Genomic DNA, 18,789 nt, shown 5'->3' with positions numbered 1-18,789 from the left:
ATGGACTATAGGGATTCCCAGGCAAACATATTAAAGTGGGTGGCCATTTCCTCCTCCAGGGAATCTTCCCAACCTGGGAATTAAACCCAGGTCTCCTGCATTGCAGACTAAATCTTTATCATCTGAGCCACCAGGGGTTTTCTCTTAATTAACAATAATCTTTTAATATTAAGATTACCTGCCCCATGATACAAACTTATATATAGCCTGAATCCTCCCCTGCCTCCTCAGTTAGCTCTCTCAGAGCCAGCTGAGATCCTGTCTACTGGGCTCAAGTCCTAACATCCCTGCCAAATAAAATGTAACTTTCAGGTTTTAGGCGGCACATATTCCTTTAGAAGACAGCATGCTAAGTGAAATAGCCAGTCACAAAAGGACAAATATTGACTGGCTCCTTGCATGACATACATAGAGTAGCCAAATTCATAGAGACAGTAGTAGAATGATAATAGTCAGAGAATGTGAGGAAGAGGGAATGGGGAGCTAGTGTTTTCCCATATGCGGAGTTTGAACTGGGGAAAGGTAAAAAGCTCTGAAGCTGAATGCACAGCAATATGAATTATCAACTACAAATTGGCACTTGCCAAGAGCATTGGCCAACAACTGAACAACAATAACAACAAGGGCAATTGCCACCTGCCTCTATAGAGATTGAACCTTGTGCTGCTGTGGCTGTTGACCTTCAACACCCCCTGAGTTCAAGGTGGAGTGAGGCACTCTGTTCTCCAGGGAATCTGGTGGGACAGGTCTTTAGATAGTTGGATGTTTTTAGAAACAGGTTTTATGACCTCAATCCTTGCATCTCCTCATGTCTAAAAAAACACTAAATCCTTTCATGGTGACATCAGATCCTTGTGACTAGCAGAAAGATTTCTGTAAAACAAGTGCCTAATGGTATAATACTCCCTTCACCAAAACCTTATATACTGACCTTCCCTCACTGCCTCTTTGGAGCAGTCTCTCAGAGCTATCTGAGGTACTCCCTCCCAGGGCTGCAGTCCTCATTTTGCCCCAAATAAAACTTAACTCACAACTCTCAAGTTGTACATCTTTTTTTACTCAACAGAATGTACTAATGCCATTGAACTCTACAGTTTAAAATAGTTAAAATGATAAATTTTATTTTCTGTAAAATTTAACACACAAGCTACCAGTGAATTGTCCTTTAGTTACATTCCATACTAACTCTAAAAACATGAGCATTGATATTGATAGATAGATCAATCTTTATGTACTTTTCCTTAGTATTAACATAAAAATAAACATTAACAAAGAGAAACATAAGAAGGCTTCTTTCAGTTGTACAATGAGCTGTTCTATAAATAGGAGTGGGAAGGTTATAACCATGATAATTCACAGAAAAGGTATTTGAGAAAAAATGAGAATAGCACTTGAGAATATGTAAGTGCTATAAAACAAAATAGAGCCTGTTGTCATTAAAATTTAATTGATAGCACCCTAATTTGATCCTATATCCTTAATTCATTTCGTAAAACAAGAGGAAGGATGCCCTGAGCAATCAGAGAAAACTGTAGAAACCTTGTATTCACAGATGAGTGAGGTAGTTTACAATGTTGCCAAATACATTTGGTATCAAAAGATTCTAAATAACTTAATTATGGATTCTTAATTATGGATTCTTAATGCAAATTTCTTCAAGAAAAAGAGAAAAAAAGAGCATTATTTATAATGATGGAAGAATAAGTCTCAGTGTTACAAAAATTAGTCCATTTAAATCTAATCCAATTAAAAAGGTATTTACTGAACACATTTTACAAATGAGCAAATGAATGACTAAATGATTGTATCAAAAGAAGAAATGAAAAGCAATTGCTATGTTTTCATAACTATTCTATTGCACTCCAATAACATTATATTATTCTTCAGGACTTTAGTAAAGTCTTCCACATATGATATAATATTAAGCAACATGCATCATCACAGAAACTTTAAAAAATATATTTTTTTCCTCAAGATATTTTCTATATTTAGCAAAAATTTGGCTAACAGGGAACAGACTCAAACATATTCATTATATAAACACAAAAAATACAAATACTATACATTTGCAGACATATTAAATAAGATATAATGGGTATTTCCTAAAACATTTTAAACAAAGAAGAGTGGAGAATATAAGAAATCATAATCACTGGGGAAGAATAAAAATAACATACAAAGTGTTTTTTCTGTGCCACTTCACTGATCTTTACATGTCTCATTTGATCGTCACACAATCATATGAAGTAGATTCTATTATTTTTCATTTTTAAATATCAGGAAACTGAGGTGAAGAATTAAATAGCAGTAAAATTAGCCAGGCACATGATATTGGACTTGAACCCTGGCAGCCTAAATAGTTTACTTATCTTTTTACCCTTTCTTTATTGTTAAGTCCCTGTAGTTTTCTCCAAAAGACACAGGAAGACATCAATCTCTTCTCCAATTTTAAAAGAGACACAGATGTATAGAACAGTCTTTTGGACTCTATGGGAGAGGGAGAGGGTGGGATGGTTTGGGAGAATGGCATTGAAACATGTATAATATCATATATGAAACGAATCGCCAGTCCAGGTTCAATGCATGATACTGGATGCTTGGGGCTGGTGGACTGAGATGACACAGAGGGATGGTATGGGGAGGGAGGAAGGAGGGCAGTTCAGGATGGGGAACACAGGTATACCTGTGGGGGATTCATGTTGATGTATGGCAAAACTAATACAATATTGTAAAGTAATTAACTGCCATTTAAAATAAATAAATTTATATTTAAAAAATAATGAAAAAGCTAAAGTGACCTGTTGAATTAGAAAGTTTAGAATTTGTAGACAACTAGTAAATAAAAGATCTTTCAGGTGGCAAATATATTTCAGTTTGTGGGAGTAGGAGCAATTCTTACATAATCTCTTGTACTTTCATTTATTCTTGAACCATTTCTTTTATTGATCCAACTACAGTCAGACAATTTTGACCACTAGTGTCTTAAGAATGTGTTCTCCTATTTTCTTGGTCCTTACTCCATACACAATGGGGTTAAGAAAAGGGGGTACCAAAAGATACATATTTGCAATAAAAATGTGGATATGTGCAGGTATATTTTTCCCAAACAGTAAGCGAAAAAGGAAAAACCAGCGGCAGAGTAGAAGACAAGAATAACACAGACATGGGACCCACATGTGCCTTAAAGCTAGCTTCTCGGGATGGTAGGCGGAGTACAGAGCGGAGGATGAAGACACAGGATATAGCAATGAGAATCGCATCACATGAGCCAATGATAGTAGCCATACTGAGGCTATAACGCTTAGTGGCCCCTGTGTCCATACACGCCAGCTTCACAACGGCCATGAACTCACAGTAGGTGTGGGCAATGATTCGTGTTCTGCAGTAAGGCAGCTGTTTGAGCAGAATGGGGTGTGGAGAAAAGAAGGCAACTCCCCGAATCACCACAATAATACCCATTAGAGTGATGTGAGTGTGGGTGAGAATAGTGGTGTGGCGCAGTGGATGACAAATGGCCACATAACGGTCAATTTCCATGGACAAAAAGAAGCCTGATTCCAAAGCAGTAAAGCTATGAATGAAGAGCATTTGGGTCCGGCAGGCATGAAAGGCAATGTCCTGGGCTCCCCAGAAGAGACAGAGCATGTGAGGCAGTGTAGATGTGGAGAGAACCAGGTCAGTGACGGAGAGAAGGCACAGAAAGAGAAGAAACATAGGCTTATGGAAGCTTCGCTCTGCCCTAACCACAGCTAGAATGGCCACATTCCCCACCACCACCACCATGTACATAGAGTAGAAGGGAATCCCTATCCAGACATGTGGGTGTTCCAGTCCTGGGATGCCCATCAGCAAGACGGTGACAGAAGAGGGATGAGAAGTGTTGAGAGGAGGGATGATGGTTTTTTCTTTGATTTTTATCAGGTCTGCTGAAGATAAAGTTGTCATGCCAAGAGACCACAACCAGTTGCTGAAAACACAGAGATTTATTAATATTTCAGGAAGACCCTTAATGACTATTGTTAAAAACAGCTCAAATTCATACTCAGGCTTATTTAAATGCCTGAGATTCAGATTAATAAAATGAGTTAGAACATGCCAAATTATTGTGTTTTCTGAAGTACACAAAGATAATAATTATATCATTTCACATTATCTCAAGGACCTATGTATCACTTTGTCCCTTTGTTTCCAGTAAAAGATTTCATCTGTAGTCACAGTTGTACTTAATTGAACAAATATTTCAGTTTTGTGCTTCATCATTGAGCTCTCACTCAGTATTCCTCCCATGTCACTGAATTTTTCATAAGTGAAAGTGACCAAGCAGAGGCCATATGGAAATTTCAGGAAATTATTTAAAGGAGGCTTCATGGAGGAATAGAATGAATGGCCCCTGTGTCTTTCCATATGATACTGAATTCTTTGGCATAACTGTTAGAATCGGTCAGTCAGTCTATGACTTCACCCTTTCCTTTGCCACTCTGTGTGACTAATCTTACAAATAAAACATTCTGAAGTTTTATATTTTTTATATTTCTGGGCTTTATTACAGTGAAAAATGATTGATAATGCAAATATGGCTTTTTTTCATTATTTAGCTTTAAATGGATAAATTACTCTTTAGCCTTATGCCAGTAACTTATAAGACAAAAAAATTAAACCAGAGGGGAGGGAAGGATAAGTTATGTAGAAATGATAGTAAGGAATAAAATTAAGTGTAGTAAGTCAAGAAAAGTCTTCTTGAGTAGATGAGACTTAGACTAGAATGTGAATAATATATGACTTCATCCTATGGGAACTGAATACATAGGTACAGACAGATAATTCATATCTATCTATTGTTTGATCTATCTATCTCCACACACATGTACATAAACACAAAGTAAAGGGGCATAAACAAAGTTCTATTAGGAAAGATAAACATGATGTAATGAATTAAAATAGGTGTAGGTGGAATTAAATAGTGTAGGTGGAATCAAAGACTACAAAAGTCATTCAAGTGAGATGAGATTCTATGATTAAACAATCACCTAACAAACAGGCCATTTTACAACCCAATCTCTAGAACAGTGGCTATCACTCAATAGCATATGTTGGGGTATAGATACAATACAAAGCAGTGCAAGAACAGAACTGGAAAATATATACACTCACAGATATATACACTTGTTTGAAAAACACTTTTTTTTTTTATACACACAATACTATAATCTATGATATCATTTCCCTAAAAATGCCAACCTGTAGTAGAGTCCAAAGATCATGAGATATCCATATGGTTGTTCCTTCAACAGATTCATGCAATATGAAATATGGACAAAATGAGAGCTAACACTCACTAGTTTAATATCCTTAAAAGAAGATCTTTGCTCCCTAGAAAAGCTGTTTTTTTAATTCATTTCATCCATGGAGATTGAAAATTGTGGATTCCCTTTGTTTTAAAGAATTATATCTTCTCCTTTGAATCTAGGTCATTTGGAAAATAATAAGATGTCGTTTAAGGGCATTCAGTGTTCTTCAAAGTTTCCTTGATCACTGAGACCAGACTGTCTCTTTCATTATATCATTCTCAAGGTCAAGAAGCAATCTAGACATGTACCTTCTATATGTAGCAGCTTAAGTATGGCAATCTCAGAGGATAAGCAAGAATGACCTCTCACAAAAAACAGTTCCTTAAGGAATCACTGGAAGAAGGGAGTGTGTTTGTATTGTTGATGAGGATTAAAATTTCCTAATTTGAGGGACAGCAATTAACCTGTGAACTTCCTTAGGATTACAACTACAGATATAGCCATCCCTCTGTATTTTAATATAATTTATCAACCATTTAACAGGACCAGCTCTGAAGGAAACTGAAAAGACACAGAACAAGCTCAATACTCATTAAATACATGAACTTTGTTCCAAAGTCAACTTGAAACCTAAACCTTGCAAGCCAGAAGAGTGTGAAAGGATGTATTTAAAGTTGAAAAAAAAAAATAGAGAATTAAATATCTTACAAACCCACCTTCTAAAAATGAGGAAAAACTTAAGATATTTTTACATAAACAGAAGCTGAGGTAGTTCATGACCACTAGATGGTCTGTAAAAGAAACACTAAAGGGAGTCCACTGGAGAAGGCAATGGCAGCCCACTCTAGTGCTCTTGCCTGGAGAATCCCAGGGACGGGGGAGCCTGGTGGGTTGCACCCTCTGGGGTCGCACAGAGTCGGACACGATTGAAGCGACGTGGTAGCAGCAGAAACGAACTGAAACCTATATAAAAATATAAAGTTCTTCAGTAAACACAAGTGTCCAACTCTTTGCAAGCCTATGAGCTTTGCAACCCTAGAAACCTTCCAGGCTCCTCTATCCATATGATTTTCTAGGCAAGAATACTGCTGTGGGTAACCATTCCCTTCTACAGGGGATTTTTCTGACCCAGGGATTCAACCTGAATCTCTCGAATTTCAGGCAGATCCTTTACCATCTGAACACCAAAAATCCCTTTAATAAGAATAAACACATATACAAATATTAAAAATCAGTATTATCACAATTCTAGTTGGTAATTCAAATTTTATTATTTTTTCTTTTCTTTTTATTTTTTTATTGAAGGATAATTGTTTTACAAAATTTCGTTGTTTTCTCTCAAACTTCAACGTGAATGAGCCATAGGTATACATATATCCCCTCGCATTTGAGCCTCCCTCCCAACTTCCTCCCCATCCCACCCTTCTGGTTTGATACAGAGCCTGTTTGAGTTTCCTGAGCCATACCTACAGCAAATTCCCATTGGCTATCTATTTTACATATGGGAATGTAAGTTTCCTGTTACTCTTTCCATACATCTCACCCTCTCCTCCCCTCTCCCCATGTCCATTAGTCTATTCTCTATGTCTGTTTCTCTATTGCTGTTCTGTAAATAAATTCTTCAGAACCATTTTTCTAGGTTCCACATATATGCATTAGAATGCGATATTTATCTTTCTCTTTCTGACTCACTTCACTCTGTATAATAGATTCTAGTTTCATCCACCTTATCAGAACTGACTCAAATGTGTTCCTGTTTATGGCTGAGTAATATTCCATTGTGTATATGAACCACAACTTCTTTATCCATTCATCCATCGATGGACATCTAGGTAGCTTCCGTGTTCTTGCTATTGTAAATAGTGCTGCAATGAACAATGGGATACTTGTGTCTTTTTCAACCCTGGTTTCCTCAGGGTACATGCCTAGGAGTGGGTTTGCTGGGTCATATGGTGGTTTTATTCCTAGTTTTTTAAGGAATCTCCATACCGTCTTCCATAGTGGCTGTGTCAATTTACATTCCTACCAACAGTGTAAGAGTGTTCCCAATTTCTCCACACCCTCTGTAGCATTTATCACTTATCAACTTTTTGATGATGGCCATTCTGACCTGTGTGAGATGATATCTCATTGTAGTTTTGATTTGTATTTCTCTAATAATGAGTGATGTTGAGCATCTTTTCATGTATTTGTTAGGTATCTGTATGTCTTTTTTGGAGAAATGTCTGTTTAGGTCTTTTTCCCACTTTTTGATTGGGTTGTTTGTTTTCCTGGTATTGAGTTATATGAGCTGCTTGTATATTTTGGAAATTAATCCTTTGTCAGTTGTTTCATTAGCTATTATTTTCTCCCATTCTGAGGGTTGCCTTTTCACTTTGCTTATAGTTTCTTTTGTTGTGCAAAAGTTTTTAAGTTTAATCAGGTCCCACTTGTTTATTCTTGTTTTTATTTCCATTACTTTAGAAGGTGATTCATAGAGGATCTTGCTTTGATTTATGTCATGGGTGTTCTGCCTATGTTTTCCTCTAAGAGTTTTCTAGTGTCTGGTCTCACATTTAGGTCTTTAATCCATCTTTGTGTATGGTGATAGAAAATGTTCTAATTTCATTCTTTTACATGTAGCTGTCCAGTTTTCCCAGCACCATTTATTGAAGAGGCTGTCTTTGCCCCACTGCACATAGTTGCCTCCATTGTCAAAAATAAGGTACCCATAGGTGTGTGGGTTTATTTCTGGGTTTTCTATCTTGCTCCATTAGTCTAAATTTCTGTTTTTCTGCCGGTACCATACTGTCTTGATGACTTTAGCTTTGTAGTATAATCTGAAGTCAGGAAGGTTTACTCCTCCAGCTCCATTCTTCTTTCTCAGGACTGCTTTGGCTATTTGGGGTCTTTCGTGTTTCCATATTAATTTTGAATTTTTTTCTTCTAGTTGTGTGAGAAATGCCATTGATAATTTGATAGGGATTGCATTGAATTTGTAGATTGCATTTGGTAGTATAGTCATTTTCACAATATTGATTCTTCCTACCTAGGAACATGGAATATCTCTCCATCTGTTTATGTCATCTTTGATTTCTTTCATTGGCGTCTTACAATTCTTGTGTACAGTTCTTTTGTCACCTTAGATAAGTTTATTCCTAGATAATTTAATTCTTTTTGTTGCAATGGTGAATGGAATTGATTCCTTAATTTTTCTTTCTGATTTTTCATTGTAAGTATATAGAAATGCATGTGACTTCTGTATATCGATTTTGTGTCCTGCAGCTTTGCTAAATTCACTGATTAGCTCTAGTAATTTTCTGATAGTATCTTTAGGGATTTCCATGTACAGTATCATGTCATCTGTAAACAGTGAGAGCTTTACTTCTTTTTCAGTCTGGATTCCTTTATTTTTTTCTTCTCTGATTGCTGTGGCTAGGGCTTCCAGAACTATGTTGAATAATAGTGGTAAAAGTGGACCCCATTGTCTTGTTCCTGATCTTAGGGGAATTGCTTTCAGTTTCTCACCATTGAGAATAATGTTTGCTATAGGCTTCTTCCCTGGTGGCTCAGAGGGTAAAGCGTCTGCCTGCAATGCAGGAGACCTGGGTTCGATCCCTGGGTCAGGAAGATCCCCTGGAGAAGGAAATGGCAACCCACTCCAGTACTCTTGCCTGGAAAATCCCGTGGACAGAGAAGCCTAGTAGACTACAGTCCATGGGATCGCAAAGAGTCGGACATGACTGAGTGACTTCGCTTTCGCTTTCATATTGAGGTAGGTTCCTTCTATGCCCACGTTTTGAAGAGTTTTAATCACTGCAGATGGTGACTGCAGCCATGAAATTAAAAGATGCTTACTCCTTGGAAGAAAAGCTATGACCAACCTAGATAGCATATTCAAAAGCAGAGACATTACTTTGCTGACTAAGGTCCATCTAGTCAAGGCTATGGTTTTTCCAGTAGTCATGTATGGATGTGAGAGTTGGACTGTGAAGAAAGCTGAGCGCCGAAGAATTGATGCTTTTGGACTGTGGTGTTGGAGAAGACTCTTGAGAGTCCCTTATACTGCAAAGAGATCCAACCAGTCCATTCTGAAGGAGACCAGCCCTGGGATTTCTTCGGAAGGAATGATGCTGAAGCTGAAACTCCAGTACTTTGGCCACCTCATGCGAAGAGTTGACTCACTGGAAAAGACTCTGATGCTGGAGGGATTAGGGGCAGGAGGAGAAGGGGACGACCGAGGATGAGATGGCTGGATGGCATCACTGACTTGATGAACATGAATCTGAGTGAACTCCGGGAGTTGGTGATGGACAGGGAGGCCTGGCGTGCTGCGATTCATGGGGTCGCAAAGAGTCGGACACGACTGAGCAACTGAACTGAACTGAACTGAACCATAAATGGGTGCTGAATTTTGTCAAGGGCCTTTTCTGCATCTATTGAGATTACCATAGAGCTTTTATCTTTCAGCTTGTTAATATGGTGTATCACATTGATTGCGTAGGTTGAAGAACCCTTGTATTCCTGGAATAAACCCAACTTGTTTATGGTGTATGAGCTTTTTGATGTGTTGCTGAATTATGTTTGCTTAAATTTTGTTGAGGATTTTTGCATCTCTGTTCATCTGTGATACTGGCCTGTAGTTTTCTTTTTGTGTGTTGTCTTTGGTTTTGGTATCAGGGTGATGATGGCATCAGAGAAAGAGTTTGGAAGTGTTCCTTCCTCTGCAATTCTTTGAAAGCATTTTAGAAGGATAGGCATTAGCTCTTCTCTAAATGTTTGATAAAATTCTCCTGTGAAGCCATCTGGTCCTGGGCTTTTGGTTTTTGGGAGATTTTTGATCACAGCTTTAATTTCAGTGCTGGTAATTGGGTTGTTCATAATTTCTATTTCTCCCTGGTTCAGTCATGGCAGGTTGAACTTCTCTAAGAATCTGTTCATTTCTTCCAGGTTATTCATTTTATTGCCATATGGTTGTTCATAATAGTCTCAGGTTCCTTTGTATTTTGCATTGTCCATTTGAACATCTCCTTTTTTTTTTTAACTTTATTTTACTTTACAATACTGTATTGGTTTTGCCATACATCAACATGAATCTGCCACGGGTGTACACGTGTTCCCAATCCTGAACCTCTCCTTTTTCATTTCTAATTTTGTTGATTTGACTCTTCTCTCTTGTTTTTCTTGATGAGTCTGGCCAAAGTTTGTAAATTCTGTTTATCTTTTCAAAGAACCAGGTTTTAGTTGTATTAATCTTTACTCTTGTTTCTTTCATTTCTTTTTCATTTATTTCTGTTGGGATCTTTATGATTTCTTCTCTTTACTTAAATTTTGTTGTTGTTCTTCTTTTTCAAAACTTTTTTTTTTATTGTAAAGGATTTAAAAGCCAAAAACACAAGCGTTATAAATACGTTACTGGTTACATAGTATATAAAGATGTAATTTGTGGTTGCTGCTGCTGCTGCTAAGTTGCTTCAGTCGTGTCCGACTCTGTGCGACCCCATAGACGGCAGCCAACCAGGCTCCCCTGTCCCTGGGATTCTCCAGGCAAGAACACTGGAGTGGGTCACCATTGCCTTCTCCATTGTGGTTGCTAAGCTCTAACAAAGAAGAGCTTTTATATGTCTTTGAGGATATACAGATCACATTATGAGAAGTGCTGGGCTGGATGAAGGACAAGCTGAAATCAAGATTTCTTGGAGAAATATCAATAACCTCAGATATGGAGATGACACCACTCTTATGGCAGAAAGTGAAGAACTAAAGCACCTCTTGATGAAAGTGCAAGAGGAGAGTGAAAAGTTGGTTTAAAACTCAACATTCAGAAAACTAAGATCATGGCATCTGTTCCCATCACTTCATGGCAGATAGATGGGGAAACACTAGAAACAGTGACTCACTTTATTTTGGTAAGCTCCAAAATAACAGTAGATACAGTGGCTGACTTTATTTTTCTAGGCTCTAAAATCACTGCAGATGGTGATTGCAGCCATGAAATTAAAAAACGCTCACTCCTTGGAAGGAAAGTTATGACCAAGCTAGACAGCATACTAAAAAGCAGAGACATTACTTTGCCAACAAAGGTCCGTCTAGTCAACGCTATGGTTTTTCCAGTAAGGATATGCATGGATGTGAGCATTGGACTACAAAGAAAGCTGAGTGCCAAAGAATTGATGCTTTTGAACTGTGGTGTTGGAGAAGACTCTTGAGAGTCCCTTGGATTGCAAGGAGATCCAACCAGTCCATCCTAAAGGAAATCAGTCCTGAATATTCATTGGAAGGACTGATGCTGAAGCTGAAGCTCCAGTACTTTGGCTACCTGATGCCAAGAACTGACTCATTGGAAAAGACCCTGATGCTGGAAAAGATTGAAGGCAGGAAGAGAAGGGGTTGACAGAGGATGAGATGATTGGATGGCATCACCAACTTGATGGACATAAGTTTGAGGAAACTTTGGGAGTTCGTGATAGACAAGGAAGCCTGGCATGCTGCAGTCCATGGAGTCACAGAGTCGGACATGACTGAGCCACTGAACTGAAGATATATTATTATTAATTATGAATATCCTGCTATAACTTTAAAAGGCTATATGTAATCCTTTTACATATATAAGGATATGTATATCCCCTTTTATATAGAGAAATAAGGAACCATAAAGAAAATGTTTATAAGATGTACATGAAATGATAAGGAATCAAAAGGTGTCACTACAAATATCAACTGAAAACAAAGGAAGACTCTGAGGGAGAAACAAGGAAAAAAAAGGAGTAAAAATACATACAAACACAACAAAAATGGCAAGAATATGTTCTTCTTATGAACAGTTAAATGTTAATGATTTAAACTCCCCAGTCAAAACACATAGAGTTAAAGAATGAATTTAAATAACAGAATTTAGATATGGATCAAGGTGGCAGAGTAAGAGAATGTAGAGTTCACCTCCCTCAACAAACACATCAAAAATACATCTTTATGTGGAACAATTCTCACTGTAAACAAACTGGAAACTGACTAGATTCCTTCACAATCAAGGTTATATGAAAGATTCATGTAATCATATAGGAAGGGAAGAAAAGTGATGGGGCTGGGACCATGTTCCTTGGAAAGAACACAGAGGAATAGGGAGAATATATGGATAAGACACCCGCCATGGGAGATAGGCAGTAAATGCCACAGATTGGGTAGCCCAGTCCTGAGGTCCTGTGAAAGGGAAAAGAGCCCTGCTGGCTGGTTGGAGAATGACCGGCCCTAATAGGAGTGTATAGGAAGCATGTGTGAGGAGCGTGTGTGCACTTAGCTTGCCTGGAAGGCAAGATGGAGGGAAGTCTGCTCTATGGGTTGCCATGTTTCTCAAGACCACCTTGGCATGTGCTCCAGATCAAGTTGAGTGAACGCTCTGGCCCTAATCACTCCATGTCACAGAGCAGCACTGGATGTGGGTACGTATGACCCACAACCAGGTGGGGGCAGTTGTGGTAGAGGCTGGGTGCAGTAATTGGCTGTGAGGGACAAAGGGGCTTGCACCTGAGGCTGAGACTGATCAAAGTGAGGAAGACAATTATGGGAAACTGCACAGAAAGCATTGTCTTCCCTAGCAGCTCAGCATTAAAGAATCTGCCTGCAGTGCAGGAAATGCAGGATATATGGGTTCAATCCCTGGCTTGGGAACATCCCTTGGAGGAGGGCATGGCAACATACTCCAATATTCTTGCCTGGAGAATCCTATAGGCAGAGGAATCTGGTGGTCCACAGTCCATAGAGTTGCACTGAGTCAGACGCAACTGAAGAGACTTAGCATACATGCATGCATGCATAGAGAGTACAGTTTGGATCCCTGTGTATAGCCAACATGAGTCAAGAGACAGCATGGGCCCCAATAGCTTCACCACTCCCCCATCTCTGGGTTAAGTGTCTGAGTGCAAAGAGAGGGAAAAACATTAAAAGGGAATAGGAACAGCTTGGGTGTAAACAACTTGGAATCAACCTCCAACCCTGGTAGGGTGGTAACGGTCACTGAGCAGAAAGAATGTCCCACATCACAGCTAACTCCAGCTCTAGCTTATACATTTCCACTTTCAACTTCTGAACAACAAAAGGATCACTGAAGAAAAAAAAAATGAAAGAAAAATTTAAAAATGCCTGGAAAGAAAAAAATCACATACACAAAAATGAATCAAAACCTATGGGACACAGGAAAAGCAGTGTCAAAAGGGAAGTTTGCAGTGATACAAGCTTACCTCAGGAAACTAGAAAATTTTCAAATAAGCAACCTAACCCCCTACAGCTAAAGAAACAAGAATATGAAGAACAACAAAAGCCAAAACCAAACAAGAAACATACATTAAAAAAAAAAAAACTCCAAAAAACATTAGTAGAAAGAAATAAATAAAGATCAGAGGACAAATAAATGGTGGCAAAGGAAAGAAAGAATCGGTGAAACTATGAGCTCGTTCTGATAAACAAAATTGATAAGTCTATAGCCAGACTTATCAAGAAAAAATGAAAGAGGGCCCAAATGCATAAATCAGAAATAAAGAAGGAAAATTAACAAACAGTACAACAGAAATACAAAGTATCTTAGGATATTACTACCAACAACTGTAGGGTGATAAAAAGTACAATCTAGAAGAAATGGACAAATTCCTAGAAATGTATAATTTCTGAAATAGAAAATGTGAACAGATAAATTATCAGTACTGAAATTGAATCAATATTTACAGATTCTCAACAAACATTAGTTCAGGACCAAATGACTTCACAATTGAATTCTACCAAACATTTAAAGAAAAGTTACTACCTGTCCTCAAACTAGTCCACAAAACTGAGGAGAAAGGAACACTTCTAGCTCATTCTGTGTGGTCAGCATTCCCTTAATACCAAATCCAAACACCTTATTAAAAAAAAAAAAAAAACTACAGATCAACATCTGTTATATACAGATATAAAAAAATTCTAAAGAAAATATTAGCAAATCAAATCCAACAATGTATAAAAAGAATTATAGACCATAACCAATACAAATTGTTCAAAGATAAAGAAAAAGGATAAAGAAAAGTATGACATGATCAAATCAAGAATATATGCAGACAAAGCATTTCAAAATAACCAAAATTCATTAATGATACAAAATTCTCAGAAAACCAGAAACAGAGGGAAACTAGCTCAATTTGATGAAGAATATCTTAAAAAAAAAAAAGAAAAAACTATAGTTAACAGTACAATTTACAGTGTGAAATTCAAAACATTCACTAGGATCAGGAACAAGGCAAAGATGTTCCCTCTGTCTACTGTTTTTCAACTTAATATTGAAAGTCTTAGCTAATGAAATAATGAAAGAAAAGAAAAGGAATAGAGTTTGGGAAAGAAGAAACAAAATTATCTTTGATCACAGATATTGTAATGGTCTATGTAGAAACATCCAAAAGAATTGACAAAAATTTCTGTAATTAAGCAATTATAGCCAGGTTTCATGATACAAGGTTAATATACAAAAGTCTATCTCATTCCTACATACAGCAATAAAAAAATTATAATTTAAATTAAAATATATTACCATTTATAATAGTACTTAAATAAAATACCTAGGTATAAATCTTACATATATGAGTTATGTATGAGGGGAAAGTACAATATAAATATTGTATATTTTTATATATTTTATTGTATGTATGTATATTTATTATATTGTACGTATGTATATAATATGTATATTGTATATTTATATATACATATATATAAAACAAAATACATGAGTTGGAAGACTTTCCAAGTCTATAAGTAGTAAATTTCAAAATTGTCAAGTTGTCAGTTTTTCTAACTTGATGTATGCTGCTGCTGCTGCTGCATCGCTCCAGTTGTGTCTGAGTCTGTGCGATCCTATGGACAGCAGCCCACCAGGCTCCTCTGTCCATGGGATTTTCCAGGCAAGAGTACTGGAGTGGGTTGCCATTTCCTTCTCCAGGGGATCTTCCCAACCCAGGGATTGAAGCCAGGTCTCCTGCACTGCAGGCAGACTCTTTACTGTCTGAACCACCAGGGAAGCTCAAAGGTACCTGTAAAGGTACATTTACCTGTTGCTTAATTTCTCTACATCTTTTCATATATAAATTTAAAGAAAAAATTGCCAGTACTTGGCAGTCAAGTGTCTCAATTTAAGACGCTCAGAGAACTTAGGTTTGGAGACTAAAATAACCCACAAATATATGAAAAGTTCAGAATTTTTTAAAACCTAGAAAATAAAACTATATTTTGTGCTTCTTTAGCATCCTTCAGAACCACTGTCCCTCATATGTCTCTTGTTCTAACTGATCTGACATGATCAATCTCTGGTAGACTGAATAAATTCATTCAAGCACAACCTTGAAGAGCTTCAAATTATGCCATCCTTCAAACTCCATTCCCAAGGTAATAACTATCAACACCATTAATCAGAAAGTGTAATTGGAGGTGATCCTTCTGCAAATTGTAAATGGGAACCAGTAGGTAAATCAAATCCCCTTCAAGTATCAGTCATGAGATACAATTTCTAAACAGTGGTCTCATAAGATAGAGAATATTGTTACATTTAGCAACAGCCAGCTCTATAAAGAATCATAATCAAGGATCTCCTACTATTTTGGTCTTTTATAGTCATTAATATATTGTTGTTGTTCAGTAACCCAGTCCTGTCCAATTCTTTGCAACCCCATGGGCTGCAGGACTCCAGGAATTCTAATATGTAAAGTAGGATATGTGATTTTAGAGCTCAAGAAATCTAGGGATCCACTGATCCTGAACCTCAGGAACAAACCATTATTTTGCTAATCTAACTTCAGAGTGTGTCTAAACTAGCCAGATACTGCATGTATATATAATGTATAATAAAAAATAATATTATGTAATATAACAACAAAAAACAGCCTATCCATTCCACACTTCTATTCTTCCCTATTCTGCTCAACAGATCAACCCTAAACATAAATGAACCTTAATTTACTTAGAGAACCAACCTTACCTGTCTGTGTCTGAGAGAAGACCACTCTTTTCAAATTTGCATACGAGGTCATATTTAGTGTCCCCAAAAACAGTAGTTTGTTTGATATTTATTGAATGAGATAATTTAAGAACGGTGATATCTATTCTGACAAATTCCATTTGAGAACCAACTCTAGGAATAAACAACTCACTCACTGGGACCAAAAGTAGGGTGGCTAATACTGAAGGTTCCCATAGGATTAAGTACTAACACTCACAGGACAACAGAAACAAGATTTCTTCTGGGACTCCAAGCCACCCAGAAGAATAACCAACTGCTGTGAAAATAGGAGGGCATTTGGAAGAAGATAAAGAAGAAACTCTGAATGCTGACTTTTCAGGCAAACAAGATAAGAACTCAAGGAAGATGCCAAAGATTGATGCTCTCCATTTCATAATTTTCATTTCCACAAGAGCTAAGAGCTATATCAAGAATACTGAAACTTCCATTTTCCACTTATGATAAAGCTGTTGTATGATTGCTTGCTTCTGTCATTTGGCATGTATTATAGAACCTCAAAAAATTCTGTCTAAACTGCTATCCAAAGCACTGAACGGATGCTCAGTATGGTTGAATGATAAAGGTTGAATGAAAGTGAAGCCTGAACAATTCTGACTTCCTATCCAAGTTTTCTTCTGCACTTATCATAATCAGTGGTGAGAAGACAGAATACCAACCTCTATGGCATCCATTAACATGTCATATTTGAACCCCAGAACTGTAATCTTGATTGGAATCCCTGGACTTCAACATATGCAGTTTTGGATTGGGTTTCCTTTTTTTGCTGTGTGCCTGGTGGCTCTTTTGGGAAACATCATTTTACTGATCATAATCCCTATGGAACGCAGCCTACACCAGCCCATGTACATCTTCCTGGCAGTGTTGGCAGCCACTGACATAGGACTCTGTGCAGCCATTGCTCCCAAGATGTTGGCTATCTTCTGGTTCAGGTCTTGTTCCATGGCCTTTGACACCTGCTTAGCCCAGCTGTTCTTCATTCATGCCTTGCAGTGCATGGAGTCTGGTATTCTGTTGGCCATGGCGTTGGACCGCTATATTGCCATCTGTGATCCTCTGAGGCACACATCCATTCTCACACCTTCAATTCTGGGTCGCATGATGGTGATAGTGGCAATTCGAGCTACAGTGTTGGTGGGTCTCTTACCCATTCTAATCAAAAGATTGCACCTTTTCCATTCCACTGTAATTGCCCACTCCTACTGTGAGCACATGGCTGTGGTCAAGCTGGCTGCAGAAGACATCCGTGTCAATAACACATGCGGTCTTTTCGTAGGTTTTACAATTCTGGGATTTGATATGATTTTCATTCTCATTTCCTATACCCTTATTTTCCAGGCTGTTTTTCGTCTACACCAAAAGGAGGCACGGCTCAAAGCATTCAACACATGCACAGCTCACATTTTTGTTTTCCTTGAGTTTTATATTCTTGCCTTCTTCTCCTTCTTCAGCCATCGTTTTGGACATGTTGTCCCTTCTACTCATATTCTTCTGTCTACCATCTACCTTCTTGTACCACCTGCACTGAACCCTATTGTCTATGGGGTAAAAAATAAGGTAATTCGTAAGCGTGTGGCACAGGTTTTCCTTCTTAATCATGTATCCCACCAGTGATCTATCAAACGTCCCTGGACATGTAGAGAATATTTTTATTTCCTACAAAGGGAAAGAGTTTAGACTCTGCTTCTTAACTGTTGGGGTTTTATATCATCATGCTCTATCTTCAAAGCATTTATTTCCAAGACGACAGCTAAGTTGACATAAGAAGTGTTCAGGTTAACACTGATATTATCTCTCTATCTCTAATATATTTCTCTTCTAATATAATCTTTCTTATTCCTTTCCTTGTTTTAAATTTGTAGTTAATTTAGTTCTTCACAAGAGATCATTCTTTGATTTTAGTTTTTGAACTTTTGGTACTGGAATATCATCCAACCATTTCATCCTCTGTCATCCCCTTCTTCTCCTGCCTTCAATCTTTCCCAGCATCAGGGTCTTTTCCAATGAGTCAGCTCTTCATATCAGGTGGCCAAAGTACTGTAACTTCAACTTTGGCACCAGTCCTCCAATGAATATTCAGAGCTGATTTCCTTTAGGACTGACTGGTTTGATCTCCCTGCTGTTCAAGGGACTCTCAAGAGTCTTCTCCAGCACCACAGCTGGAAAGCATCAATTCTTTAGTTCTCAGCCTTCTTTACAGTCCAACTCTCACATTTGTACATGAATACTAGAGAAAGAAGAACTTGGACTATTTGGACATTTGTCACAAAGTGATATCTCAACTTTTTAATAGCTGTCTAGGTTTGTTATAGCTTTTCTTCCAAGCAGCAAGCATCTTTTAATTTTGTGACAATTCACAGTGATTTTTGGAGTCCAGAAAAATAAAATCTTCCACTGTTTCCACATTTTCCCCATCTATTTGCCATGAAGTGATGGGATTGGATACCATGATTTTAGTTTTTGGCATGTTGAATTTTAAACCAGTATTTT

The 18,789-nt window shown here is 37.6% G+C and overlaps 1 protein-coding gene and 1 pseudogene across 1 annotated transcript; one reads left to right on the top strand and one right to left on the bottom strand.

Annotated features, from left to right (window-relative positions):
• Positions 1–2,957: 2,957 nt before the first annotated feature.
• On the bottom strand, positions 2,958–3,945 carry LOC120875923 (annotated as a pseudogene).
• A 13,017-nt stretch (positions 3,946–16,962) lies between these two features.
• On the top strand, positions 16,963–17,913 carry LOC120876657 (olfactory receptor 52A5-like). Its single transcript, XM_040258629.1, has one exon. The coding sequence runs from the start codon at positions 16,963–16,965 to the stop codon at positions 17,911–17,913; it is 951 nt and encodes a 316-aa protein (XP_040114563.1).
• The last annotated feature ends 876 nt before the right edge of the window (positions 17,914–18,789 follow it).

Source organism: Oryx dammah, unplaced genomic scaffold (assembly GCF_014754425.2).
Source record: "Oryx dammah isolate SB20612 unplaced genomic scaffold, SCBI_Odam_1.1 HiC_scaffold_17, whole genome shotgun sequence".
Classification (NCBI taxonomy): Eukaryota; Metazoa; Chordata; class Mammalia; order Artiodactyla; family Bovidae; genus Oryx; species Oryx dammah.
The sequence above is the reverse complement of the archived record's forward strand: the minus strand, read 5'-3'. Positions and strand labels throughout refer to the sequence as shown.